This window comes from Dama dama, chromosome 24 (assembly GCF_033118175.1).
Source record: "Dama dama isolate Ldn47 chromosome 24, ASM3311817v1, whole genome shotgun sequence".
Lineage (NCBI taxonomy): Eukaryota > Metazoa > Chordata > Mammalia > Artiodactyla > Cervidae > Dama > Dama dama.
In genome coordinates this window covers 59893989-59921200 of record NC_083704.1, presented here as the reverse complement: position 1 = coordinate 59921200, position 27212 = coordinate 59893989, and the positions used below count along the sequence as shown (strand labels likewise).

The 27212-nt window shown below is 47.3% G+C and overlaps 1 protein-coding gene across 5 annotated transcripts in view; it reads left to right on the top strand.

The window, feature by feature from the left end:
- The window catches only part of TAMM41 (TAM41 mitochondrial translocator assembly and maintenance homolog), a 58532-nt gene that overhangs the window by 7372 nt on the left and 23948 nt on the right, over positions 1-27212 (top strand). For 2 of the 5 annotated variants that reach the window (XM_061128864.1, XM_061128863.1), the window contains exons 1-4: positions 3167-3556; positions 6203-6385; positions 9120-9212; positions 18495-18645. In XM_061128864.1, the coding sequence (XP_060984847.1) occupies positions 3422-3556; positions 6203-6385; positions 9120-9212; positions 18495-18645 (562 nt within the window). In that variant the 5' untranslated portion in view covers positions 3167-3421. Of the gene's footprint in view, positions 1-3166; positions 3557-4522; positions 4840-6202; positions 6386-9119; positions 9217-18494; positions 18646-27212 lie in introns of those variants that run through there. The other 3 variants (XM_061128866.1, XM_061128865.1, XM_061128868.1) reach the window with 3 other exon arrangements.

The window sequence follows — 27212 nt, the reverse complement described above, 5'->3', positions numbered from 1 at the left end:
TATTCACTGTAGTGTAGTTTGCACGTACAAAAAATAGAAATAATCTATTGTCATCAACATGAAAATGTTTAAACAAATGGTGGCATATCCATATTTTAGAAAATTTTCCTAATAAATGGAATGACAGAGATCTAGATATTTCGACATGGAAAGTTGTCCCTGATGTTTTCAGTGAAAAACAAAGCAAATTGCAAAAGAGTATCTATTGTATGCTTTCATTTTAAAGTGTTTTTAATGTTAATAATGGAATGTGTGTGTGCTGTCTTTTCCAACTCTGTGCGACCCGGTGGACTGTAGCCCACCAGGCTCTTCTGTCCGTGGGATTCTCCAGGCAAGAATACTGGAGTGGGTTACCATTTCTTACTCCAGGGGATCTTCCTGACCCTGGGATCGAACCCCCATCTCCTGCGTCTTCTTCATTGGCAGGCAGATTCTTTACCACTGTGCTACCTTTTAATGTTAATATATTCATAGAAAAATATGTGGAGGAGTACGTACCAAAGATTGCCAGTGGCGATCTCTGGGGGTTGGTATACATATTTTTGTAATGTTGACATTTTTATATATAGATTATGTACAGATTATATATTATTATAGAGTATAGATTGCCTTGGCAAAGAGAAGGGGAAAATAGCTGAATTGTTCCTTCAAGGGAAGAAAGGAGAAAAAAGGAAATTTGCTGGCAGAGATTTATTCACTGTGCTTTGGTGAAAGTTGGCTCAGATGGTAAAGAATCCACCTGCCAATGCAGGAGACCCAGGTTCCATCCCTGGGTCGGGAGGATCCCCTGGAGAAGGGAGCTACAACCCACTCCACTGTTCTTGCTTGGAGAATCCCACTGACAGAGGAGCCAGCGGTCTACAGTCCACGAGGTGGCAGAGAGTGTGACACGCCTGAGCGACTCCCACTTTGTGTTTCGGGGTGATCCTGTGGTGAGTGGTCTCCCAGCCTGGCCGTGTGGGCAGGGGCAGTGTCGGCAGAAGGAAGCCCAGCGCCCGTGTGCCCACAGCGGGCCTGAGGCGCGGGGGCTTCCTCCGCGCCCTCTCTCTGGCCTCTGGGTGCCACGGCCGCTGCGCCTCGGCCTTGGTTGACGGAGGAAAACCAGCTGGCTTCCCATTCCCATTGCCTCCCAGACTGCCCCCTCCAGAAGCCGCTGGCTCACGGTGGTAAAGAGCTCGGCCTCTGGCGTTCGGGGGCCCTGGGTTCAGATCCTGGCGTGGCTGCACGCCTCGCCGTGGGCTTGGGGAGCTTTGCTTCTCCTTTCAGATGGTCTGTCTCCTCTTGTGAGCAACGATGGTCTAGGAGAACCTGCCCCAGGGGTCTTTGTAACGAAGAGAAAATCAGAGAGAGTCTGAGAATAGACCAGAAACAGGTCACCGATTATTACTGTCCTGTGGGTCCTTCCTTGGTAGAGTCTCCCTCCCGTCGTCTTCAGGATGAACTCCTTCCCATCCTTCTGGACCCGGCTCACCGGCCATCGCCGACGGTCTCCCTGGTCTCTGCGGCGCAGGCAGAACTGATGGGGGCTCCTCCTCCGGTCCGGCGGGGCCCTGGGCACCCAGCCTCACCCCTGCATGGTCTAGGTCTAGCCCGGGTTTGCTCCTCCGTCTCCTCCACCCCCCTGAGTCCCTGCAAGGCGGCAGCCCTGTTTGGTCACCTCAGCCTCAGCACTCACCCCAGGGCCTGAGGCTGTGTTTGAATCCCAGTCACCTTTTTCCTAATTGAATTCACCCTATTCCTGCCTCTCTCACCCCAGGCCAGGCAACTTAATGCACAGCGGAGCTCTGGTAACAGCTTCCTAAGGGGCCTCCCTGCCTCTTCTCCCTCCATTCTGGTCCAGGCTGACGTTTGAGCCTGACGGTCCCCGCCCAAAGCCCTTCAAGGGCAGAGTAGGACTGGAGGACACGGAGTCGGATTTTGATTCCGGTTTGCTAAGGCTGATGTGATGCCCAGCACATTGCTTTCTCCAACGCTTGGCGGCTTCATCTGGGAAATGAAGGCATCACCTCCTCCCACAAGGCTGTAGAAGGAATGCAATGAAAAATGCATGTGAAACGCATCAATGGCATTTAGCCAAACCCAAATTTAGCTATTGCTACTTCTGTTATCCTTGAGAGGCCAGGCTCATTGGGGAAGAAGGGAAGCATAGCTGAAAAGTCCCTGTCCAGGAATTCAGACTACATCCTGAAGGGCCCGGTGACCCGGAGCAAGTTTCTGTGTGTGTGTGTGTTATTCAGTTGCTCAGTCGTGTCCGACTCTTTGAGACCCTGTGGACTGTCGCTCACCAGGCTCCTCTGTCCATGGAATTTTCCAGGCAAGAATACTGGAGTGGGTTGCCATTTCCTCCTCTAGGGGATCTTCCTGACCCAGAGGTCGAATCTGCCTCTCTTGGGTCTCTTGCGTTGGCAGGCGGATTCTTTACCACTGAGCCACTAGGGAAGCCCCACAAGTTTCTCTAGTTATTCACGAAGAGGTGAGCTCTTACCTGGGGTCCCATTTTCATCAGAAACTGCATTTCATGTGCTCCTTTGTGAGCCCAATCCATAAGGGAAAAGGGAAAAGACTCTTTCCCATCCTTAAAATTAAATACAATTATCAGATAACCTTGGTGCATTCTTCCTTTTTTTTTCACCATTTATGAAGCGCTTTCCTGCCCATCATAGAATGTGGAGAGGATTTTAATGACAAGAAAGCACAGCCAAATCTTAACAGTGATAGTCTCTGGATGGTGGGATTTGAAGTGATTTTAACCTTACTTGTGTTTTCCTAAACCTTCAAAATCTTCCATAGTTTTGGAGCTGAATAGAAACAATGGTTGCATAATATTATGAATGCAATAAATGCACTAAATTGTAAAGTGTACAATTAGTGTACAATTTCACCTCATCCAAAAGATCTCCTGCAATACTACACACGTGATTTCACAGTCATTTATGAAAATGAGCTTTGAGGCGAGAACCAGCAAGGACTTTTACGGCTCAAAGGCAGTTCAATCAGCAGTCACGCTCCCCCTCCCATGTCCAAGTCTAAATCCCAGGCGGCCAGCCTGCAGCGCGCTCCTCCGACCACCAGGGGGCTCTGCGGAGGCCTGGCGTCCCCACTCGCGGGAGGACGCCTGCTCTTGCTCTTGCGCCTTCGGAGCACGTGTGCACGCGGGGGGCGTGGCCCGGTGGCCGCCTGAGCGGCGGGACGTCGCCCGCTCGGTTGTGTCCCGGGTGCCTCCCGCGTGACTGACTTCATGTCTGACAGACTTCGTGTCTGACTGACCTGCCGCCCCGAGTCCTTGCGGGCCCCCCTCTTCTCGCCCCCCAGCCCCAGCCCTCTTCCGTCCGGGCGGGTCCCCGGCTTCCATCTCCCACCCCGAGCGGGTTCCCTGTCCCGCCCGCCGTCCTCCGGGGGGCCCTGGGTGAGCCCCGGCCCCATGGCGCTGCAGGCGTTGCAGAGCTCGGGGGTGGCCTTCCGCAAGATCCTGTCTCACTTCCCCGAGGAGCTGAGCCTGGCTTTCGCCTACGGCTCGGGGGTGTACCGCCAGGCGGGGCCCAGCTCAGACCAGAAGGTGAGCCCGGGCCAGCCCCGCGCCGGGAACGTGCTTCCGAGGTCGCTTTGCCTTCGGTCCCTCCCGAGCCCTGGAGCTGCCGGGCCGCTCTGCGCATCCCCGTATCAACTCGCGAAGACCTGATAATAAACTCTGTGAAAGGGCTCTTAGAGCGGCAGCGTGAGCTGCGCTTCCAGGACACGTAGGAGTCCGCTTGGGTCTAAGAGCGGGAGATGCAATTATGTGGAGGGAAGAGCTGGTGCCGGGACAAGACGGGGAAAAAAAAAAACAACTAAAAAACTTGCCAGGTCCTCGTTCAGTCTTCTCAGCCTTGTCTGAACATGGGAGGTTTCTGGAAAGCTTTAAAAAAAATACTGATAATCTGGGTCCCAATTGCAGAGATTCAGGTTTAATTGGTCTGGGCATTAGGAATTTAAAAAACTTCCCAGGTGATTCTACTACGCAGCCAAGCTTGAGAATTACGTCTCTGGCTGTAGGAGAAAAAACAAAGTGATTCTCCTGACTTTGGGAAGCTGACGGACGGACGGATGGTAGGGTTCCGCATTTGCAGGAAGGGAGTTAGCGGGTGAGCAGTATATTTGCTCCTGCCCAGGACATTTACCAAGTGTCTGTTTAGGGCTAAGCATTGTTACTCTTCAAAGTTGGCGGAGCACCACAGCAGTGAGGGTATAGGTTTCCTTATGATTGTAGTTTTTTTTTTTTTCTTCTGTAGATGGTGGTGGGGGCGGGGCGGGGGGGGGGCGGCAAGTTTGCTTCCAAGTTGGAGACAAGGTTCAAGACATCCAAGAGTGGCAGGCAGTTATTTTCCATTTAATGAGGCTTTTAATTGGCTTTGACTGACAGGGGCTTTTGTGCCCTTGCTGAATTAAGGTTGAAGGAGCAGGAGTCTAGATAGAGATGTTTTCTGTATGTGCAGCTCGTGTTCTGGATTGGGTTTCTTTAAATGGTCTGGTGCAGTCTGCACTAGGGCCTCACTAGATTATCTGGCTGTAATCTTTCAGTTAATCTTTGCCTGTTCACTTCCTGGTTAGGCCGTCTATACTGTGGCTTGAATTTCCTGGTTCCCACCTGTACTAGTACTTAAGTAATGTGCTTATTTTGTATTTTATTGTGCTCAGTCACTCAGTCTTTTCCAACTCTGCACCTCTATGGACTGTAGCCCCCCAGGCTCCTCTATCCATTGGATTCTCCAGGCAAGAATACTAGAGTGGGTTGCCATTTCTTCCTCCAGGTGATCTTCCTGATGTAGGGATTGAAGCCTTGTTCCCGCGTCTCCTGCCTTGGTAGGTGGATTCTTTACCACTGAGCCACCTGCAAAGCCCCCTAATTTAAATAGTACTTTAATTTGGCAGCATATGAGAAATGATAAATTTGGGGCATACAGGAAATTATAGATTATAATAGGCTATTTTTCCCCCAACATATGTTAACATAAAATTGTTAAAAACGTGTCCACTCAAAATCTTAACTATCACCACTAGTTTGTAGGAAACTCAGAGCATCCTGATTCTGTAGTCATCTCTTCATTTTCCTGTGAAGATTTTCCTTTGAGCAGACCTGGAATTCCCTCCAAGAAAAGGTCTTTTCCCTCACCCTCGTTCCCTGCAAATTCACAAATAGATTCCAGCACCTGAGTCTGTCCCCGATGAGTCCCTGCCTCGGTGCCCTGGTTACTGGCAGGCAGCCTCGTGTGAGGTGGTGCATCCTTTAGCCCGCCCTCCCTTTCTGCTGCAGGAACATTTCTTACCATGGCAGCCAGCGTCTCTCTTTGGTCCCATCTCCCACCACTCTATACCTGCATCCCATCCCAGCCCTACTAACCTAGGCACAGCACCCAGAACATGCCCAGGTCTCATCTCCTCCTCAAGAGCGTTTTCATCCAACAGGACTCCCCCACCCCCTTCCTCAGGCTTCTCCTAACACTTCACCAAATCTGCTTAACTCTTGTGCATTCTGGAAGACTCAGACTTACTGGAGTCTTGAAGAGTGTCATCTTATAGGAAAATTCCTCCTTTTTCTGTGACCCCATTCTGAGTGAAATTCCCCTAGCAAGTCCTTTTGCTAATAATCTGTCTATTCTCCCCAGGTGAGTTTGAGCTCTTTACCTCTAAGGACCCATCAGAGCTCCTCGTAGATGATCAAAGGAAGTTGGTGAATGGGTGAAGTTAAAATAACTTATTTCCCTTTGCATAATGCTTTATAGAGCTTGTCTACATGGTATTATCTGATCTGGAAGAAAAGTGGAACACATTTAACTAGATTTAGGTGGAAGACAGTGTAGCAAAGTGGTCTCGCCCAGAATCTGGAACCAGACTGTGTCTGTTGGAGCTTACTCTGTGCCGTGGTTTCCTTTCCTACAGAAATATGATAACAATGGTGTCTACCTTGTAGGATTGTTTTGAGGATAAGAAGTTCTGTATAATACAGAAAGTGTTTAAAAGAGGGCTAAAACATTACTTGAGTAAACATTACTTTTAGGTGAATGGACAAAAAACAAAGCTCAGCCTGGTTCCAGAGGTTTGCTTAAGTTTCTGACCCTGGGTATGCTGTTAATCAAAGCTACATGGAGTCTTAGAGCTTTCCACTCTGTCTCGGTGTCTTTCTAGGAGTTAAAACTAAAATCCATCTCTTTTCTTCACCTCCCAGAATGCAATGCTGGACTTTGTGTTCACAGTTGATGACCCCGTCGCATGGCATTCAAAGAACCTGAAGAAAAACTGGAACCACTACTCTTTCCTAAAAGTGCTGGGGCCCAGGATTATCACTGCTGTCCAGAATAACTACGGTGCTGGGGTTTACTACAACCCGTTGATCACATGTGACGGGAGGGTGAGTGAGTGACTTCGGGCCTCTGTCTTAACTTGGGTGGATATTAACCTTTGTTGTTAGAATCCCAGCTAAATACACGTGTTCTTACTGTCAGGAAATGTTCACACTTTTGCTGGATGAAGGTGGTGAATACAACTTTTTTTTTTTGCCTCTGGCCAAATGTTTTTTGGTTGGGAAAGATTGAGGGCAAGAGGAGCAGGGGGTGGCAAAGGATGAGATGGTTAGATAGCATCACCGATTTGATGGACATGAGTTTGACTCCGGGAGATGAGTTTGACTCCAGAAGATGGTGAAGGACAGGGAAGCCTGATGTGCTGTGGTCCGTGGGGTGGCAAAGAGTTGGACATAACTTAGAGAGTGAACAACAACAAATGTTTCTTGGTGTCAACTTAGCGGCACCCGGAGTGCCTTTCGGGCGCATGAATGGTGTGTCCCACCCCCAGAGTTCCAAAATCAGAAAGTCAGGGATAGGGTTTGAGGGTTTGCACTTTTTACACATTGATAGGTAATTATCCTGTAACACTGTGCTAGTTTTAGGTGTGTAGCGTAACGATTGATCTTACCGCGGGTTGATTACCACAGTAAGTCTAGTTAACATCCATCACCATACGTAGTTGGTTTTCTTTTTCTGGTGATGAGAACTTTTAAGGTTTACTCTCTCAGCCACAAGGATTTACATTTCTTTTTTAAAAATTTATTTATTTTTAATTGGAGGATAATTGCTTTACACCAGTGTGTTGGATTCTGCCATACATCAGCATGAATTAGCCAGAGGTATACATGTCCCCTCCATCTTGAACATACCTCCCACCCCATCCCACCCCCTAAGCTGTCGCTGAGCATCAGGTGAGCTCCCTGTGTTGTACAGACCCGTTATTTGTCTCTTGTACACACGGTGGTGTATATTTCAGTGCTTCTCTCTCCGTTTGTCCCGCCTTCTCCTGCCCCCTGGATTTGCATTTCTAACGAGCTTTCAGATGATGCTGATGCTGCCCGTCTGGAACACACCTTGAGAACCACTGGTTTGGTCAGTGGGAGGAACGGGCAGACCATTTTGGATCAGGGTGGAAGTTTATCTTGTCTGTACGGAGAGGCGCACACGCCCAGGGAGAAGTTGGAAGTGAAGAGGGGTCGTAGGTCATTGGGAGCGTGTGGTGCCCGGTGGGAGGAACCCCTCGGTACCCTCCCTCGGTTGGGCGGAATTTGATGACTGGCGTTGGAGGGCAGGTGAGCACCCCGGATCCCGGCGGAGGGCTGTCTGACTGCGGGGACCCTGCCCAGTGGTCATTCTGATGAGGGGTCCAGGCTCTAAGAGGACGGCCAGGAACCCAGCGTGACCCCAGTGTGAGAGGACCAGTGGGAGCTGAGTCAGGGGCCTCCTAGAGTCGGCCGGGTGGAGGGTGTCGGCCGCGCCTGCGCTGTGCCAGGCTCCCCACGGCACAGGGCCGTCACTCTTCTGCGGGCAGACGAGTCACCTGAGGATCTTGTTGGCACGCAGATTCTGATTCACTTGGTCTGTGACGCTGATGCTGCTGGGCGGTGGACCACACTTTGAAAGGCAGGAGGCTGGAGTACTGACCTGAGAAGGATTTTGCAGGCCTCTCTGAGCGAGGCAGGGATGAGCACTGAGGGTGATGTCTGCATTGCCTTTGGGCCCGGCGTTTACTTTTCTGGTTGCCGTCCATCCTGCCTCCTGTCTGTTAGGCGCCTGCAGCAAGAAGGGCTCTGCGCTGTGGTGGCCGGAGTGGGGGGAAGGCGGTCACTCAGCCCAGCCCCGCACATCCGCACTAGTCATGGAGCTCGGAGCTCTGTGCTTTCTCCAGGGTTAATGTTATGCTGAGCCGACCTCTAATTAGTAGTTTCAAACACCATTGCAGGCTCCAGTAACCAAATGTTTGGGCATAATTGTGTGCCAAAGGGACTGTACTTTTTAATTTAAATTCTTTAGCTACTTTTTAGATATTTGCAGCCTGAGAAGACTGCTTGGATACTGTTCAGTGAAATGAGTCTGAAGATATCTGTTGAAGCAAATGGGATTTTGTAACCGGAAACAACGGCATTCAGGGTTTTGTGCAAATTGTTACTGAAATGAGCTTGACCATAATTCCATGTGTTTAGGGCTGATAAAGAGGTTTTATGTTTGCATGTTGCATTATAATTACAGAAGTGTTTCAAATAGTCAACAGTGAAAGAGAAATTCACCATGTCAAGGATGTCAGTGAAAACTTTGAGGAAAATTTCTCATTCTCTGCGATGAAACAAACACTGGAAGCCCAGCCTGAAATTCAGGGACCTGGTTTAGCTCTGCTCCTCCGGGTGCCACCTCGGGCACATCGTTTATTCTCTCTGAGTGTCAGGTTTCTTATTTCTCACATGAGGAGAATGAACTGTACCACGGGTCTGTCAGGACCAGTGTTTTTATTGATATTTCCAGTCCATTGAGGAGCAAGACCAGACAGCCTATAAGAGCCATTCTGCCTCTGACATCACAAGTGCCAGAGTTAAAACTGTGGTCATTGCACCATGAATACCTTAGGCAACAGACAGTCTTGGAAACTAACCCTTTGCAAAAGATTTTGTGGAGATGTGTTTTTACAAGGTAGGCAGTTTTTTGAGTGGCTTTGGAAATCAAGCTTCTGCCCTGGTCAGAAATTTAGTTCTTTATATTTTGCACTTGCACAAGGGTCAGGATGGTATTTTGCTCTTTTTCATGCACATTTCTTTTCTTTTCCAGCTTATCAAATACGGAGTTATTAGCACCAGTGTTTTGATTGAAGATCTCGTCAACTGGAATAACCTATACATTGCTGGTCGACTCCAAAAACCAGTGAGTGAGTGTTCTGTTAGGGATGTCTCTTCTCTCCAAACTTGACCTTACTTTGACCTTTGTGATTGCATTGGCATAGAAATGAGCTTCACACTCCTTTTCCTGTGTACAGAAGTATCCAGGTATTACTCACACTGCTGCTTCCCTCTCTCAAGATTATCCAGGTGTCTGAATGGATCAGACTCAGAGTCAGTCCGTTTGAGTCTGGAGGATGACAGGGGAGGTGCCCAGGCCGCATAGAGCCTCTGTCAGCAAACCACTCCCCCCCCCCACCCACCACCGCCCCCCAGATCACCGCTTCTTCTAGAGTGCCAGTGCCACAGGACACTGCTTGTCCAGCAGTCTGTCCCGACAGTGCCTGGGATCCTGTCTCAGCGCCCTCCTTGTTTGGAAGGTTGTTGGAGGAAGCCACAGGGGCAGGCTTCTCCCCGGACTTCACTAGAAGTGGAAGCAAACAAAAGAGTACAGAGGGCCTCAACCTCTGACACGCGTTCACAAATACCAGCTTGCTTCTTTTTGCAGACGTGGAGTCTATATCTGAGAAGGACATCTTCATAGTTTAAGATCTAGACGAAGTTGTCACAATTGCTAATCTCCCAACAAGGATTAATTTTTCTCGAACTGTCAGAGGGTCTTCAGCCCCAAAGAGGGCTCACAGAGTGTTCTCAGACACCTCTCATGGGTGACTGTGCTGCTCATTTTTTGTCAGCTTTGGCAAGAGATTAGAGAGTTATATACAGTCTGAGCTCACTTGGTTGTGTGATAAAATCTCTACTGATATGTGTGGGAGGACCAGATTCTCTTTCCTTGCATTTAGGCTTAAAATTTAACAGTGTAGCTCATTAAAACATGCAGAAACATTTGATCAGGGCGACAGTTACATGGATACAGTGTTCTGCACTCAGTTGCTCAGTCAGGTCCAACTCTGTGCGACCCCGTGGACTGTAGCCCAGCAGGCTCCCCTGTCCATGGAATTTTTCAGGCAAGAATACTGGAGCGGGTTGCCATTTCCTGCTCCTGGGGATCTTTCCAGCCCAGGGATTGAACCTGTGTCCATCAGCAGGTGGATTCTTTACCACTGTGCCATCTGGGAATCCCCCATACTATACCTGATCTTAGCCAAAAAGCGTGGGTACATCCATATGTAACAATCTGCCAAGCTGTGCTGGGTAGATTACTCTGCTTTACTGTATATAGTTTTACTTAAGTAAAAACTTTTAAGTCCAGAAACAATGCTTGTGTTCCTGCTAAGTTGCTTCAGTCATGTCCAACTCTGTGTGACCCTGTGGACTGTAGCCTGCCAGGCTTCTCTCTCCATGGGATTCTCCAGGCAAGAATACTGGAATGGGTTACCATGCCTTCCTCATAATTGAGGAAATAAATGTAATTGTATATTTGTAAATATTCCTTTTCTTTCCAAATTTCTTTTTAAATACACAAAATATGTAGCTTGATAGGAAGATTAATGAATGTTGAATTAGAATTCTTGGGTCTTACTCATTCCTGCTACTTATTAACTGTCTATGTGATGTTAGGCAGCTTGTTTTATACTTCTCTGTGCTCAGTTGTGTCCAACCCCAGGGACCATACCCCACCGGGCTCTTCTGTCCATGGATTTTCCCAGGCAAGAATACAGAAGCGGGTCGCCATTTGCTTCTCCAGGGTATCTTCCCGACCCAGAGATTGAACCCCAGTCTCTTGCGTCTCCTGCATTGGCAGGCTGATGACCACTAGTGCCATGTAGAATGGGAATAGCAATCCTTGCCCTGCCCTCTTCACAAAAGTGGTGAAAAGTGGAAGTAGGATGCTAATACTGGAAAGAACACAGGTGTTTTCAAGTCAGGCAGTTCTAGGGTTTGAGTCCAGCTCTGACACCCCCAGCCGTGTAAACTGGCACCAGGGACTGAATCTGCCTGGGCCTTGGGACTCACTCACCTGTAGCTGAGAGTGATGACGCTGTCCTTAAAAGGCATTTGAGAAATGCCTGGATCTAAGGTGCCTGGCACCTAGCAGACGTTCAGGAAGCCATCTTTCCCTTCTTTGTGTCTTCACCTATCTCAGTCATTTTGAGGTAAAATGAGGCGTTGAATGTGAAAATGTATTCTCTGTACTATGTTTTGTTCTTGCAATGTTTCAAGTTTTTTTTGTTTTTTTTTTAAGAACAGTCTACCCAGCACAGCTTGGTTCTGTTGTTATTGTTCAGTCACTAAGTCATGTCCAACTCTTTGCAACCTCATGAACTGTGGCATGCCAGGCTTCCCTGTCCTTCACTATCTTTCAGAGTTTGCTCAAACTCGTGTCTATTGAGTCGATGATGCCATGTGACCATCTTGTCCTCTGTCATCCCCTTCTCTTCCTGCCCTCAATCTTTCCCATCATCAGGGTCTTTTCCAATGAGTTGGCTCTTCATATCAGGTGGCCAAAGTATTGGAGCTGCAGCTTCAGCCTCAGTCCTTCCAGTGAATGTTCAGGGTTGATTTCCTTTAGGACTGACTGGTTTGATCTCCTTGCAGCCCAAGTGTCTCTCAAGAGTCTTCTCCAACACCACAGTTCAAAAGCATCAATTCTTCAGTGCTCAGCCTGCTTTATGATTCAACTCTCACATCCACACATGACTACTGGGAAAACCCATAGCTTTGACTAGACGGACCTTTGTCAGCAAGGTAACATCTCTGCTTTTTAATATGCTGTCTAGGTTTGTCTTAGCTTTTCTTCCAAGGAGCATCTTAATTTCATGGCTGCAGTCACCATCTTCAGTGATTTTGGAGCCCAAGAAAATAAAATCTGTTATTGTTTCTACTTTTTCCTCATCTATTTGCCATGAAGTGATGGGACTGGATGCTGTGATCTTAGTTTTTTGAATGTTGAATTTTAAGCCAGTTTTTATCACTCTCCTCTTTCACCCCAATCAAGAGACTCTTTAGTTACTCTTCACTTTCTGCCATTAAAGTGGTATCATCTGCATATCTGAGGTTAGTGATATTTCTCCCCAAAATCTTAATTCCAGCTATGATTCATCCAGCCCAGCATTTCACATGATGTACTCTGCATATAAGTTAAATGAGCAGGGTGACAATATATAGCCTTGAAGTACTTCTTTCCCTTTTTGGAACCAATCCGTTGTTCCATGTCCAGTTCTAACTGTTGCTTCTTGTCCTGCATACAGGTTTCTCAGGAGATGGTAAGGTGGTCTGGTATTCCCATCACTTTAAGAACTTTCCACAATTTGTTGTGATCCACACAGATGAAGGCTTTAGCATAGTCAGTGAAGCAGAAGTGGATATTTTTTGGAATTCCCTTGCTTTTTGTATGATCCAGCAGATGTTGGCAGCTTGATCTCTGGTTCCTCTGCCTTTTCTAAATCCAGCTTGTACAAATAGACTGCAGAAAACATATGTGCCATGAAATCTCAGAATGTAAACACTGGAAATGACCTCAGATTTCATCTAAATGTCAAGTATCCTGACAAAAACATCAGTTCCAAGCAACACTCAGATACACTGAGTTCATTTAAAACTGCATTTCTCAGCTTACTTGGAGAAGACAATGTTATTGATAACAATGACAGTCCCTCAGGCTTAGTGGGCTTTCTAGGTGGCGCTAGTGGTAAAGAACCCGCCTGCCAATGCAGGAGACATAAGAGACTCGGATTTGAACCCTGTGTTGGGAACATCCCCTGGGGGAGGGCATGGTGACTCACTCCAGTATTCTTGCCTGGAGAATACCATGGGCAGAGGAGCCTGGGTTGCAAAGAGTCGGATGCGACTGAAGTGACTTAGCACATGTGCACAGGCTTATTAAGAAGCTTCTCAGTTGAGTTCAGTTGCTCAGCCGTGTCCGATTCTTTGCGACCCCATGGACTGCAGCACACCAGACTTCCTTGTCCATTACCAACTCCCGGAGTTTGCTCAAACTCATGTCCATTGAGTCAGTGATGCCATCCAACCATCTCATCCTCTGTTGTCCCCTTCTCCTCCTGCCTTCAATCTTCCCAGCATCAGGAAAGAAGCTTCTAGCACAAGAAAATTAAGCTATCTTAAGAACCAGTTGAGGTTTTGAATGTATCACATGAAATTAAAAATCGTAAATGGATAATTCAACTCTTCCACCTACACCTGTCTCCAATTTCTCTTTTCTGCAGAAGTAGATCACTGTTAACTGGAGAATTCTTTGGATAACTATCTTTAAACTATTTTTACCCCTGAAAGTGTTAGTCGCTCAGTCGTGTCCAACTCTTTGCAACCCCATGATCAGTAGCCTGCCAGACTCCTCTGTTCATGGAATTATCCTGGCAAGAATACTGGAGTGGATAGTCATTCCCATCTCCAGGAGATCTTCCCAGCCCAGGGATCGAACCTGGGACTCTTGCAGGTGGCTTTGTTACCATCTGAGCCAAATACAGTTTGTTTTTTTTTCACCTCTGCTGCTGCTCCTAAGTCATTTCAGTCGTGTCTGACTCTATGCGACCCCATAAACGGCAGCCCATCAGGCTCCCCCGTCCCTGGGATTCTCCAGGCAAGAACACTGGAGTGGGTTACCATTTCCTTCTCCAATGCGTGAAAGTGAAAAGTGAAAGTGAAGTTGTTCAGTCATGTCCGACTCTTAGCAACCCCATGGACCACAGCCTGGGATTTTCCAGACAAGAGTACCTATAGGTGGCAGCAAATATTAACCAAAGGAACAAACCTGATAGAGTTGGAAGCCTTTGGATGAAAATAATGAGTGAATATCTTAAGAAAGAATTGTGAGAATGAGTGTGGACTTTTTGTTTTTATGTGTCTTAAAAGGAATTACATTAAATTATGTTGTCTGAAGCTCTAAAATTATTCTCCATGTTAGGAATGGAATAGGATTTCTCAATCACTAGCAGTTTAAGTCTTTAAAAGGAATACGCAGAGGGCATGTGGGAACTCTCTGTGCTTCTCATTTGGCTTTGCTGTGAACCTAAACCTACCTTAAAAGATAAAGTTTAAAAAAAAATAAAGTTTATTATTAAGAAAATAGGAAAGAATATAGAGGAATACATTCCTTAAAAAGATGGACATTTCTGGAAAAAATTGAGTACAAGTTGGATTTCTATTATACTTTACAGTTACCTTACCTCATCATTGAGGAGACAACCCGGTTTTACTTCTAGTACAACTGTAAGTTTGCGTTGTCAACCAAGCCATTTTCCATGTAAAGTATTTAATAGAATCTCGTTGTGGCCAGTCTTCAGGTCCAAGAAGTCTAAAGTTATATTAGTATTTATTCCTCTAATTTATTTAATGTAAGTTCAATTTTTGTATTTCATGTTTTTTTTTAGTGTATGGATAATTTGGCTTAAATAGTTAAAGCATTCACATGGACAAACAATGGTATTTTGCCACCTTGTTAAGAGAATTTTAATTTAATGTATTCATTTCAATATTTTTTTTCTTTTATTTGCTAGTCATAGCTTTTTTTTATAATAGATTTATTGAGATATAATCACACACACTTCAACCCTTTAAAAAAGTGTATGACTCAGTGGTTTTTTAGTATAGTCACAGTTTGCAGGCGTCACCATATTGTAACTTTACTGACTTACTTTTTTGTAGTAGAAAACCTCCCCCAGTGGTAGAAAAGTTCCCTGAATGAGACTTGGAAGGCCTGGCTCACTAGTCTTGGCTCTGCCTGGCTGAGAGCAAATCTTTGGGCCTGTAGCCTTTGAAATGAAAGATTGAGCCATTCATTTACTTATTCAAAAGACTTAAGTTTTTTCTCTGTGTATGCCAGAAGAATTTAAAAAAAAGACAACCACATTTCTAGTCTCAAGCACCTACAGTCCAGTAGGTAGATAATAAGTTTTTTTTGAATCCAGCTCAAATGTCCACTGTTTCTTTTTGGTCCTCAAGCAAGTCCATTGAGAAAAATCGGCCTTTCTGTTCATTTGGAAAGCTGCTATGGGAAGTATCACTGGGTTAATGGTCGAGTGTTTGAACAGGAGGGAGGGCTGTGTCCTTTGTGACTATAACTTCACTCTTTGCAATTCAAGCTCTGTCTCCATGTGACTCTTATAGAGGAGACCATGCGTGACTTTGTCCTTTTTTCTGTCTTGAAAGGTACCCACAAATCTCTCCAGTTGGGCTTTTGAAAGTCCCTTAGAGTGTTAGGCCTTCCTCTCGCTCTCCAATGAGGATATTCCCCTTGGCAGTCGTGCTGATGCTTGATCTGTGGTTCAGGTCGGGGCATTCCCAGTAAGATACAGACAGCTATTCACAAATCTGAGGACTTCCCTTTTTCTTCCGGGGCCTCTCTGGCAGTGTCCCAAGAGTTCCCTGGCTTTTCACTCTGAATGGCAAGGAACAGTGCTGCCAAGACAAGCTCCTGGTTCACCTTCCTCTGGGGAACCAGATGAGCAGAGTCTCCTGAACTCACGTTTTTCCTTTGAGTTAGGATGTTTTTATTTTCATTCTCTTAAAGCAGAGACATTACTTTGCCAACAAAGGTCTGTCTGGTCAAGGCTATGGTTTTTCCAGTGGTCTTGTGTGGATGTGAGAGTTGGACTGTGAAGAAAGCTGAGCGCCGAAAAATTGATGCTTTTGAACTATGGTGTTGGAGAAGACTCTTGAGAGTCCCTTGGACTGCAAGGAGATCCAACCAGTCCATCCTAAAAGAGATAAGTCCTGGGTGTTCACTGGAAGGACTGATGCTGAAGCTGAAACTCCAGTACTTTGGCCACCTCATGCGAAGAGTTGACTCATTGGAAAAGACCCTGATGCTGGGACGGATTGGGGGCAGGAGGAGAAGGGGGCAACAGAGAATGAGATGGTTGGATGGTATCACCAACTCGATGGACATGGGTTTGAGTGGACTCTGGGAGTTGGTGATGGACAGGGAGGCCTGATGTGCTGCGATTCCTGGGGTCGCAAAGAGTCGGACACGACTGAGCGACTGAACTGAACCTTAAGTAGCAAACACCTAAGTAGAAACTTTCTTAGAGAACAGGAGTATTTTTCATTGAATAGGAAAAATTTGCCCAAACTTACTCTTTCTTTTGCACCTTTGATTTGTTAGTATCTCAGAATAGCTTCTATTTTCATTGAGTTTCTGTGAAAGTTCACCTCCCCACCCCACTGCAAAAAAAAAAAAAAAAAAAGAGGGTGAAGAATTATTGAGCAGGACGTGGTGAATGAGGATGAAGAATAGGAAATAATAAAGAGGCTTCACAGGCTCTCTGGACAGGTCCTGGTCTAGGGTGCTGCCTGCTCCTCGAGGGGAGCTCTTTTAACCCTCTGGTTCCCAGTCTCCCCATTAGTGAGGTGAGGAGGCTGCCCTCTTAGATCCTTGATTCCATGTGGAGTGTAAGGCTTGGGAAAGTTATTCAAGGACCAGACAGAGGGGTTATTGTAGGGCCTTCAGTTTTGCCTTAATCATCTCCCAAGATTGAAAGTTAAGCAGGACAGAATGCGTGAGGGTACGTCTGAATATTCAGAGCTGGCTCTGCCAAGGACAAGGGTGTTACCCTGGTCTTTGCCATCAGCTTATTATGCAACCTTGGGCAGGCCATGCTCCTGGGCTGCTCCTTGCTTTGATTTCTGCAGATGTTTGTGGTAATTCCAAACTCACCCAAGTGCTCCAAGGCTTAATTCAGGGCCATTAAGTCCTTGTAATTATGAGGAAGGAGGAGACAGTATGGAATTAAGCAGCTTACATACCATATGAAGCTTTGTATGTTGTAAATATTCCATTTTAAAAAGGGAAAAAAGGTAAAAGGTAGAATTCAGCTTCTTCAGTTCAGTTGCTCAGTTGTGTCCGATTCTTTGCATCCCATGGACTGCAGCATGCCAGGCTTCCCTGTCCATCACTGACTCCCGGAGCTTGCTCAAACTCACGTCCATCGAGTCGGTCGGTGATGCCATCCAACCATCTCATCCTCTGTTGTCCTTTTCTACTCCTACCTTCAATCTTTCTTCACTCAGGTTCTTAAGCCTGATTTATAAAATGGTTGTTTTCTGATACTGCTTTTCACAACTAATGAAAAAACAGAGAAGAAACTATACTCTGGGATGTACATCACTCCCGTCTTTCCTTGCTATCTAAAACAGTTTTAATTTGGAGTTTCTCATACTGTATGTGTCTTTGATGTGTCATCTGAATTTTGCCAGAAATTATCCTTGTTTGATAAATAAAAGGCAGTTTAAACCCTACTTTCTGGAACACGAGAAGAGTTTGGTTACAGCACTGAGTGGTTTAGAGACAGTGGCTACGTTTCAGATACATGAGTGTCCTCAGTAGGGAGTTCTAGATGCACTGCTTGTTTAGAAAATCCGTCAGGAGCAGCACGATGGTCTACAGTCGTGTCGGGAGCGCACACTGGCACAACCGTACAGAGAGCACCTTGGCCGTTCGGGCTCCGAGCACATGCCTTAGGGCAGTGGGGCTCCCGCGCGGTCCCTGGAGCGGCGTCAGCGTTACCTGGGAGCCTGGCAGAAATGTACCCAGGCCTGCTGAGCCAGAATCTCTGGGGATGGGCCTGATACTGGGTGTTTTAACAAGCCCGCAGGAGACTCTGATCTCACTGAAGGGGAGAAGCCCCGGCTCAGAGAAACACGTGCACTGTGCACCAAGAGACACGCGGGGAAGCTGCCTTCAGCTGTGGGTTCGGATGCGGGCTCTCACTTAATCTTCCCAGCAGCCTCCGAAGCCTGGTTCAGTTATTAACCCCATCACAGAGGTAGTAAGAGACAGAGATGGGACTTGGGCTCATCCTGTTGACTGCAGTGCAGTCTTTACAACCAGCCAAACACACCGGAGCAGTTTGTATCTTGATGGGAGGGGAACGTCAAAGATGGTAGCTCCTACTAGCTAGTTTTCCTTTCTTTTTCCTTAGTCAGGTTCAAAATCAGTTCAAAATAGAGCATGGCCTGCCCAGGTTAGATAAGAACAGAGATGAGTTCTGAATAAAGAAGTAAAATGCCTTTGTCCACTGTAAAATTAAGTGAAGAACAAAGAGATTAAAAAATAAAATTCTCAATTTCTCAAAGGTCATTTATTCCATTTTGTACTAACTTTTTCAAAATTCATGTGGAGTTTCCTCACTTAAGAAAAATATTTATTTTGTTTTCTTTCCTATGTCATGAGTTGTCTGGTTTGGGCTTAAAACAGGAGACTCCAGAATTGCTTATTAGATTAGTAACTATTTCATGTCAACCTGCCTAATGCTGCAGCATCTTCAGGGCTGAGGGTGCGTGTAATAACACCCAGGTTGGGCCCTGCTCCACTTCAGGACATCTCCCTCTGAACGTCCTGCTTTTCCAGGTGAAGATCGTGGCGATGAATGAGGACGTGGCTCTGCGCTCAGCCCTGGATCAAAACCTGAAGAGCGCTGTGACTGCGGCTTTCCTCATGCTCCCGGAAAGCTTTTCTGAGGAAGACCTGTTTACAGAGATCGCCGGGCTCTCCTACTCAGGTTAGTAGGCTTCATGCTGCGCTTCCTCCAGAAGGAGATTCACTGCGGGGAGACCAGGCAGGCCCGACCCCCGCCCCTCACTGGCAACTGAGGTTCCGGTCCCAGCACCTCTGTCAGGGTCTCTGCAGGAACCCGGCGATCTGCCTCCTTCCCCAGGGTCTCTTCCTTTTCACATCTCTACATAGGGTAACCCCTCTATTGTTGTTATTGTTCATTTTTATTTTGAAACAGTTTCAGAGTACAGGTAAGTTTCAGTAATCATCCAGGAAGCTACCATATATGCCCTTTCCCCCAGAAACATCTCACCACACTTCTTTTATCATTCTGTCTGTATCAGTGATGTTCAGAAGTTGGCAGCAGATCCCCTGGAGGGCCTGTCAGAACAGACAAGACCGCCGATTTGAGAGGTCTGGGGCGGGTCCCCAAAGTCTGTGTTTCTCTCCCGTTCCTGGTGATGCTGATGCTCCTCCAGGGAGCCCACTTTGAGAACCACTGTTCCCTCTCTGCGTGTAAATACACCGTATGATGTATGTTCTTCTGAGCTGTTGGGGAGCAGGGCACACGTGTCACGTCCCGTTTAGGCCCATTGCTTCAGTATGTGTTTCCTGAGAACAGGGCATCCTCTCACAGAACCACAGTGCAGGCACCAAATAACAGCGATACATCACTTCTATCAAACTGATGATTTTCACTTCTAATGTTGTCGGTTGTCCCAATAATGCCCTTTCTAATATTTTACCCTCAAGTACATGATCCCATCAGGGATTGCATAATGTATTTAGATGCCATCTCTTTTATCTTTTAATTTGTAACGTTTCCTCAGCCTTTCTTTGTCTCGTACGACACTCACATATTTGCAGTCTGCAGACCAGTGATGTTGGTGCCCTGATAAGCAGTGTTTTCTCCCATCTAAACAAACTAGGGGGGAGACATCTGAAGATCAGGCCAGTGTCCTGCTTCTTAGCAAACTTTCCCTCCAAGGGTGAGTTTCCACTGGTGATTCTTGCTGGAATAGTCTTTACTGTGATGGGTGCAAAGTGGTGACTTGGCCGCTCCACCTTTCCTCGTATTAAGGAAACCTTTCTCCCTCCTCCTCCATTCATCTATTAATTTATCTAAATACTAACTTCCTTTCCCCTTAAGACAGCTGTGCTCCTCAGAGGTATCGGGGAGGGGGAGGCCGAGAGGGCAGAGCCGGGCCCCTCACCGTAGCCTCAGCCCAAGAGTCCCCCAGAGATCTGTTTAACGTGTTAAGGATTTGTGCATAACTCCATTTTCAGAAAAGTAGTCTGTCTTTTAAACCATAGTTTGAAAACCACTATCTTAAATATCCCTCTTTCCCAGCTTTTAAGTATGAGTCAGAGAACTCTATGCTCAAATACTGCAGAAGCAGCTAACTCATCCTCTGAATCCCTGCACAGATAAGACTGCATGGAGACGCTGTGCTCACAGAGACACGAAGGATCTCGCTCTTCAGTCTTGTTCCCAAAATGTGTGTGCTGTGAGCCCGGCTGTCATGGCAGCGTGGGTGAGAAGGCAGGTGAAGTCGCCTTGGTCTTGGTTGCTTCCAGCATCTCACGGCAGCCTCCCTGCCTGTCAGCAAAGGCCAAGGGGCCAGCATGGTGGGGCTGCATCCGGGAGGCACGTGTGGGGACGGGGCCTCTGTCTGGGTACCTCCCCCACCCCGCTCCCCTGTGAGGAAAGGTGGGCCTGAACCTTTGGTTGACTTTGTGGGAGAAGATGCAGAGCGTCCTCTGCTCTGACCGCGGCGTCAGCGTCCGCTTAGTGTCAGGCGGACGCCAGGCCGCTGTTGCTGTTCAGTTGCTCAATCGTGTCCGACTCTCTGTGGCCCCAGGGACTGCGGCACGCCAGGCTCCTCTGTCCTTCCCCATCTCCCGGAGCTTGCGCAAACTCACGTCCATCGAGTCGGTGATGCCATCCAACCATCTCATCCTTTTGTCGCCCCCTTCTTCTGCCTTCAGTCTTTCCCAGCATCAGGGTCTTTTCCAGTAAGTCAGCTCTTCTCATCAAGTGGCCATAGTATTGGAATTTCAGCTTTAGCATCAGTCCATCCAGTGAATATTCAGGACTGATTTCCTTTAGGATTGACTGGTTTGATCTCGTTGCAGTCCAAGGGACTCTCAAGAGTCTTCTCCAACACCACAGTTCGAAAGCATCAGTTCTTAAGTGCTCAGGTTTCTTTATGGTCCAACTCTCACATCCATACATGACTACTGGAAAAACCACAGCTTTGACTAGAGGGACCTTTGCTGGCAAAATGATGTCTCTGCTTTTTAATGTGCTGTCTAGGTTCATCATAGCTTTCGTTCCAAGGAGCAGACTCTTTTAATTTCATGACACTAGGAGTTCGTAAATTCCAAACATTGACTGAAGACATTTACTTACAGACTTTAAGTAAGCATTCAAGCTGCTCTCTATCTTGAGCTGATTTTTGTTCCGCCTCCTGAAAGGACCATGTCACATGCTCCTGGTTTCTCCTGTTGTTCAGTAAACACTTGCTGACTCACAGCAGTATCATCCTCTGTTCCGCTTCTTCTAGAATGTTCCTTAGGAGCTGCTGTATAGCGATGCTGTTCCATAATCAGTAGGTCAGTGAGTAGGTAGGTGGGTGGATGCGTGGGTAGGTGGATGGAGCATTATTCCTTTATTCCGTCACAGAATCCTCTTAGTGCAGCCCTGTCTGTTCCGCAAACGTGTGTGTGTCCTGTGTCTCCCTAGGCCACACACTGCACTAGGCCGGGCGCCTGCTCACAAGCGAGATACAAATGAAACTCCTCATGGAGGTCATGTTCTTTCAGGGAGAGACAGACAGTAAAGCAGCAGTGGGCGGTTTCAGACAGTGGTGGGTGCCGTGAGGAGAAGAAAATGCTTCAGGTTGAGGGTGGGCTGTTTCTCAGGGGGTGGTTCAGGAAGGCCCTCTGAGGCAGGGAACGGTGTCTACGAGCCGGCCCGGGGCTGCTGGGGAAGAAATGACCGACGAGTGGGTTGCTCCCCGGAGCCTGGTCTCACAGCTTGCTGTGTCTGACCCCAGCCCCTCGGCCTCTGGTCACTCCCATACCTCATCTCGCCTCGTCCTGTTTTCTTGCAGTTATATCTGTCATTGCTTAATCAGCCTAGGGTCTGTGACTTTGGCCAAGTAGCCTACATTACTCATTTCAAAGAGGTTGGCTTCTTTTTCCTGCAACACTTAGGACACAGTGCTTTACAAATCCTCCCCAGAGGGGGCTGATTCCCACTCTGTGTGACCCCTATCTTGTGAATAAGACCTTTTCCAAAGTCTTCTGTAAGTCAGTTGTTTAGATTGGGAATATATTTTCCCATTGAAACAGCATAATATATGATGGTTGTTGGTAAGCCAGGACACAGTGTAATTAATGGTTAACTAGCCCATGATATGATGGAACTAGACTGGGATGGTGCGGATGGGAAGGATCTAGACCCTGCAGGCAGGTGTCTTCTGTAGATGTGAGACTTGCCCCAGGTGATGTGTTGAAAGACCAGCTTTTCTACCTGCCTTTCATAGGCTTCTGAGAACCCAGTATCCTTGAATTGATCAGATTCTAATCCCTTCTGGAAACCACCCAAACCTCCCAAGCCCTTAGAATATTCCAGATTTCAAATTACCCACCAACCTCATTTTTATTTACAACTTGGACATTTATTTTACACCTATTTTCAGTTGAGAGAGTTGATATGTCTTCCCTAACCTGCGAAGTTCCGTTTCTCCCTGGCGGAGTCTGGGGGACGTGGAGAAAACAGTGGTATCCGTGTCATTGGACAAGTTCTTGCCAGTAATTGCTGGTGGAGGCAGGATCCGTCAGTATTACTAGCAATAATAATAATAATAATCCCTGTATTCTGTGTAGTATTTGAGGATCACTTTAACTGCCCCAGGGTCAGTATTTATGGTATTATTGTCATAAGTGATAGTGAGAAAGGAGTGGGTGGAAGATGGGAGCCTACAGAACTGGGGAGGAGAAAGCCTTCTAATCCTTCAGTTATTCTTAGAGCTCAGCATTTAAGTAAACAGGAAAGGAAACGGAATGGACTTTAAAGGGCCACCTTCCACATTCTCGTGAAAGTACAGACTATAAAATGACTCGTTTTAGGTAATGATCCCTGGTTTAACATTTATCAAGTGAATCACCGTCCCATACCTTATAATGAATTAAGGATGCAATGTCTGCTCTGAGGAGCTTCACATTCATAAACACGCAGTCACAGTGAGTCAGTGGCAGACTTAAGAGCAGCCCATGTGGAAAAGGTAGGCGTGTATAAGTGCACGTCCCGTTCGGGGAGGGAGCAGCAGACAGATGTGATGGAGGTCCATGCTGGTGGCAGGAGAAGGTCGCATTCTTTGTCGTATGTCAGGAATGACTCTCGGTACTTTTGATCCAATAACTCGTTTCATCCTCACACACAGCCGTTTGATAGGGTGCTAAATTATCGCACCATTTAACAGATGAGAACACCAAGGCCCAGATCTGTCTCAGGCCAGTTGTCTGGTAGATTAGTAGGTGGTAGAGCTGGAATCTTAGCCCACACTCTTTTTTAAATTTTTTGTTTTGTGTCAGTGCACGGCTGATTAACATGTTGCAGTAGTTTCAGGTGCAGAGCAGAGCAACTCAGCCATATGCATGTATCCATCCTCCCCCAGACTCCCCACACATCCAGGCTGTCCCATAACATCATCCAGGCTGTCCCATAACATTGAGCGGAGTTCCATGTTAGCCCTCATTCTTAACCACTGAAATTCACTGCCTCTCTGGTGTTTCAGGGAAGAGGTTAGACCTGGATTGGGCAGGGTGTTGAAGACAAAGTGAGCAGATGGGAATTTGACAACCAAGAGCCACAGAAGTTTTCTGGCATTGCAGGTTGGTCCAGGATTTGTGGTTGTGGAAAGATAATTTTGCCAGCAGTGTGCAGGAGGGAGAAAGACTGAGAATGAGAATGTTTTTTCTCTTAGCACATGGTCACGAGGGTTTTCTCTGCTGGACGCCATCTAAGCTCTGGGGATGAGGCAGGCACGGTCGCGGCCCTCATGGGGCTCTCTCTGCAGTTGGAAAGTCAGCCAGCAGACACGTGGCAGCACAGAACGGGGTGGGGGGGCAGGTGTCACTTTAGTGCAACCAGAGACGGCCTCCCCCGGGGTGGGAGCTGAGCACCAACGTCTGAGCACCCGTGAAGAGAACCCCGGGAGAGCTGACCAGGCAGAGAGGGCCCTGCAGGGAGGATGGTTGGGACCCGGCCTGTGTTGGGTCGCCTCCAGAACCCCCCGTGGCGCGTGGCAGGCCCCTCAGCATGCGTGTGGGTGGATGGACAGAGCGCAGCCAGTCTGGACCACGATGAGGGCTCAAGCAGGGCCTCAGGACCGTGGACAGCCTCACGTGGAAACGGCTGCTTGTTCTGTTTAGTCGCTAAGTCGTGTCCAGCTCTTCTGCGATCCCGTGGACTGTGGCCCACCAGGCTCCTCTGTCCATGGGATTTCCCAGGCAAGAATACTGGAGTGGGTTCCATTTCCTTCTCCAGAGGATTTTCCCGACCCAGAGATCGAACGCACATCTCCTGCATTGGCAGGTGGATTCTTCACCACTGAGCCACCCAGGAAGCCCATTCTATTTAGTACTTTGCATTTTTAATCATTATATTACTTCACGGAAGGCAGCATTAGTACAGAGTTTATAAGCTGGGGCTCTGCAGTCAGACTCCTGGGTTCACCTCTTAGCTCTAACCTTAATTAGCTTTCTGTCTTTGGGCAAGTTTCTTATCTCCTTGTGACTCAGTTTCTTTTTCTCTAAAGGAGGTTTTTATACAGATGAAATTAAATCATACATTTAGATTAAATTGTATGTGCCTGGCACATCATAAATGCTCAGTAAATGTTAGCCTGCACTATTCTAGATCCATGTTTGCTTGTATTAACAGAGGGCTTCCTTGGTGGCTCAGACCGTAAAGAATCTGCCTGCAATGTGCGAAACCTAGGTTTGATCCTGGGGTCGGGAAGATCCCCTGGGGGAGGAAATGGCAATCTACTCTAGTATTCTTGCCTGGAGAATTCCATGGAGAGAGGAGCCTGTCAGGCTACAGTCCTTGGGGTCACAAAGAGTTGGACATGACTGACTAACACACACACACACACAATACAGCCGCTTGCTGTAGACAGAAAGGCAAGGCTGCAGTCAGACCTGAGTTTGAATGCCAGCCTCAGGTGGTGGAGGTGCTGGAACCTTTCTGAGCCTGTTTTCTCCTTTGTAAAGTGGAAATAACTAGTTCCTAAAAAGATTTTCCATGAGATAATATGTATAAAAGCCCCCAGTATCACAGCTCACTGATGGTTGGCGCTCAGAAAATGACTCCTATCATTACTTATCACTGTTACCGTGTATCATTCTGGCTGCAGAGGTTTTCCTCAGGCTGAGACACCCTGATCGGCCCAGTGATTCAGTGATTGGCAGGCGCTCAGGCTGCCTTAATCTGCCATTGTTTTACTAACGACGTGACTATGGTTCACTTCCGCCAAATCTGTTTGGTAGGGAAGAGGGCAAAGGGGGACACTGGCTTCCTTGGACACGTTCGCCAAACTGGGATTATGTCATCTGATATACTAACCACTAAACTGGTGCATGTTGACAAATGATGCCTGTCAGAGTTAGCAGAGGACTTAAGTCAGGTAGAGTCACTTGGCCCTTCACAGTCCTTGAGGAACGAAAAACACCTTCAACGGCTGACATGTGCGAGAGAGAGAGTGGGTTTCTTTTTGATGCCAGATTGTCTGATCGCAGGCTCAGCTACTTCTAGGAGCAAGACAAAGCAGTGAGGAAGTGCTAGCTGAGTGATTCTTAGAGAAAAAATCAGGGGTGAGCGCCAGCCCTCTCCAGCGCGAGTGAACATCCCCATCTCTGGATCCTGGTAAAAGCCAGTAGAGAGACGTTTCCTCTGGGCTGAGAGCTCCTGCGATTTCTCGCATGACAGTCACACCTCTGTGCCCGCGCCAGCAGTGTCCCTGGGTGACGTGGGTGTTGGCATTGACTCTCGCAGTCATTTGGAAACAGATTTCCGCAGGCTTGGCCCGCTTGCGCTCTTGCTGAAGCCTCGCTCGGAGCGCTGCTTTACTCGGTCACTAGCTGATTTTTGAGCCTGCCGCACTCCTGAGAGGGTTTCAGTCACCAATCATGTCTAACGTCTCCAGGTTACTTACCGTGTGTCTGGGAGTGTTCTAAGTGCTTTACGTGGATTAACTCATTTAATCCTGGGAACTCATGGACTCGCTGTCCTGCTGCTCCATACTGTAACATGTGTGAAGCTCCCGAAGCCCAGAGCAGGAGGGAGCTCGTCCCTGTGGCTTCTGGTCCGGAGTGCGGATGCACGCGGGCGCTCTGGTCCAGGATGCTCGCTCCTCCCCTCCCTGTCCTGCAGAGCTCACGCCGGGGACTAGGGGAGGGACTGTAGGACCCCGTGGGTCTCCTCCCCATTCCTGGCCATCTTCCTCTGCTTGTGTTTCCTTCTTTGCACTCTCCACCTCTAAGGGACTGTTTATCTGTCGGGTTTCTCGTCTCTGGTCTCTGTCCCACCGCTAGGACGCGGAAGGCAGGCGTGTTTTCTTGCTTTGTTCCTTCCTTCAGTGATTACGGTGGTGCCTGACACACACCAGGTGCTCAATAAATACTTAGGGGACGGACGGATGGATGGATGGATGGATGGATGGATGGTGGTATTGGTTCCTTCCTGAATCGGTATCGTAAACCTGATGCTTCCTACACCTCTCCATTTTGTGTTCTCTAAAGTGTGCGAGAGAATAATTTATATATGATTCAAATGTATATCACCAGTGCATCAGCTATTTGTTCTTACCTCATTCTCTTCCATGTGTGAGTTAGTGCAGTGATGGTATCGTTTCTGCAGCCGTGGAGATATTTTTGAGGATGTATTTTGAATGGTCTGTTAGGCTCCTTCCATACTGCCTTAGTCATCTCTGTTGAAATAATAATTATTTTTCCACATGGAAAAGAATGAAGTTGGACCCCTAACACACCCTACACAAAATTAACTCAAAATAGATCATGGATGGGTCTTTCCAGGAGTCACTAGTGGTAAAGAATCCGCCTGCCAGTGCAGGAGATGCAAGAGACACGGGTTTGATCCTGGGTCAGGAAGGTCCCCTGGAGCAGGAGATGGCACCACACTCCAGTACTCTTGCCTGGATAATTCCATGGGCAGAGGAGCCTAGTAGGCTATAGCCTCTGGGGCTGCAAAGAGTCAGACACAACTGAGTGACTGAGCACACACACAGATCATGGATGTAAGAGCTAAAACCATAAGACTTTTAGAAGAGTCAGTTTGAGTTATGCAGTGTTTTCTTAAATACAAAGCAAAAGCAACAAAAGAAGAAATAGATGGGACTACATAAAAAGTAAAACTTCTATGCTGCAAACAAAACTGTTAAGAAAGTGAAAAGACAGCCTATGAAATGAAAAGAAATACTTGCAAACCATTTATCTGATAAGGAACTTGTGTCTGGAATATTTAAAGAATTTTTAGAACACAGT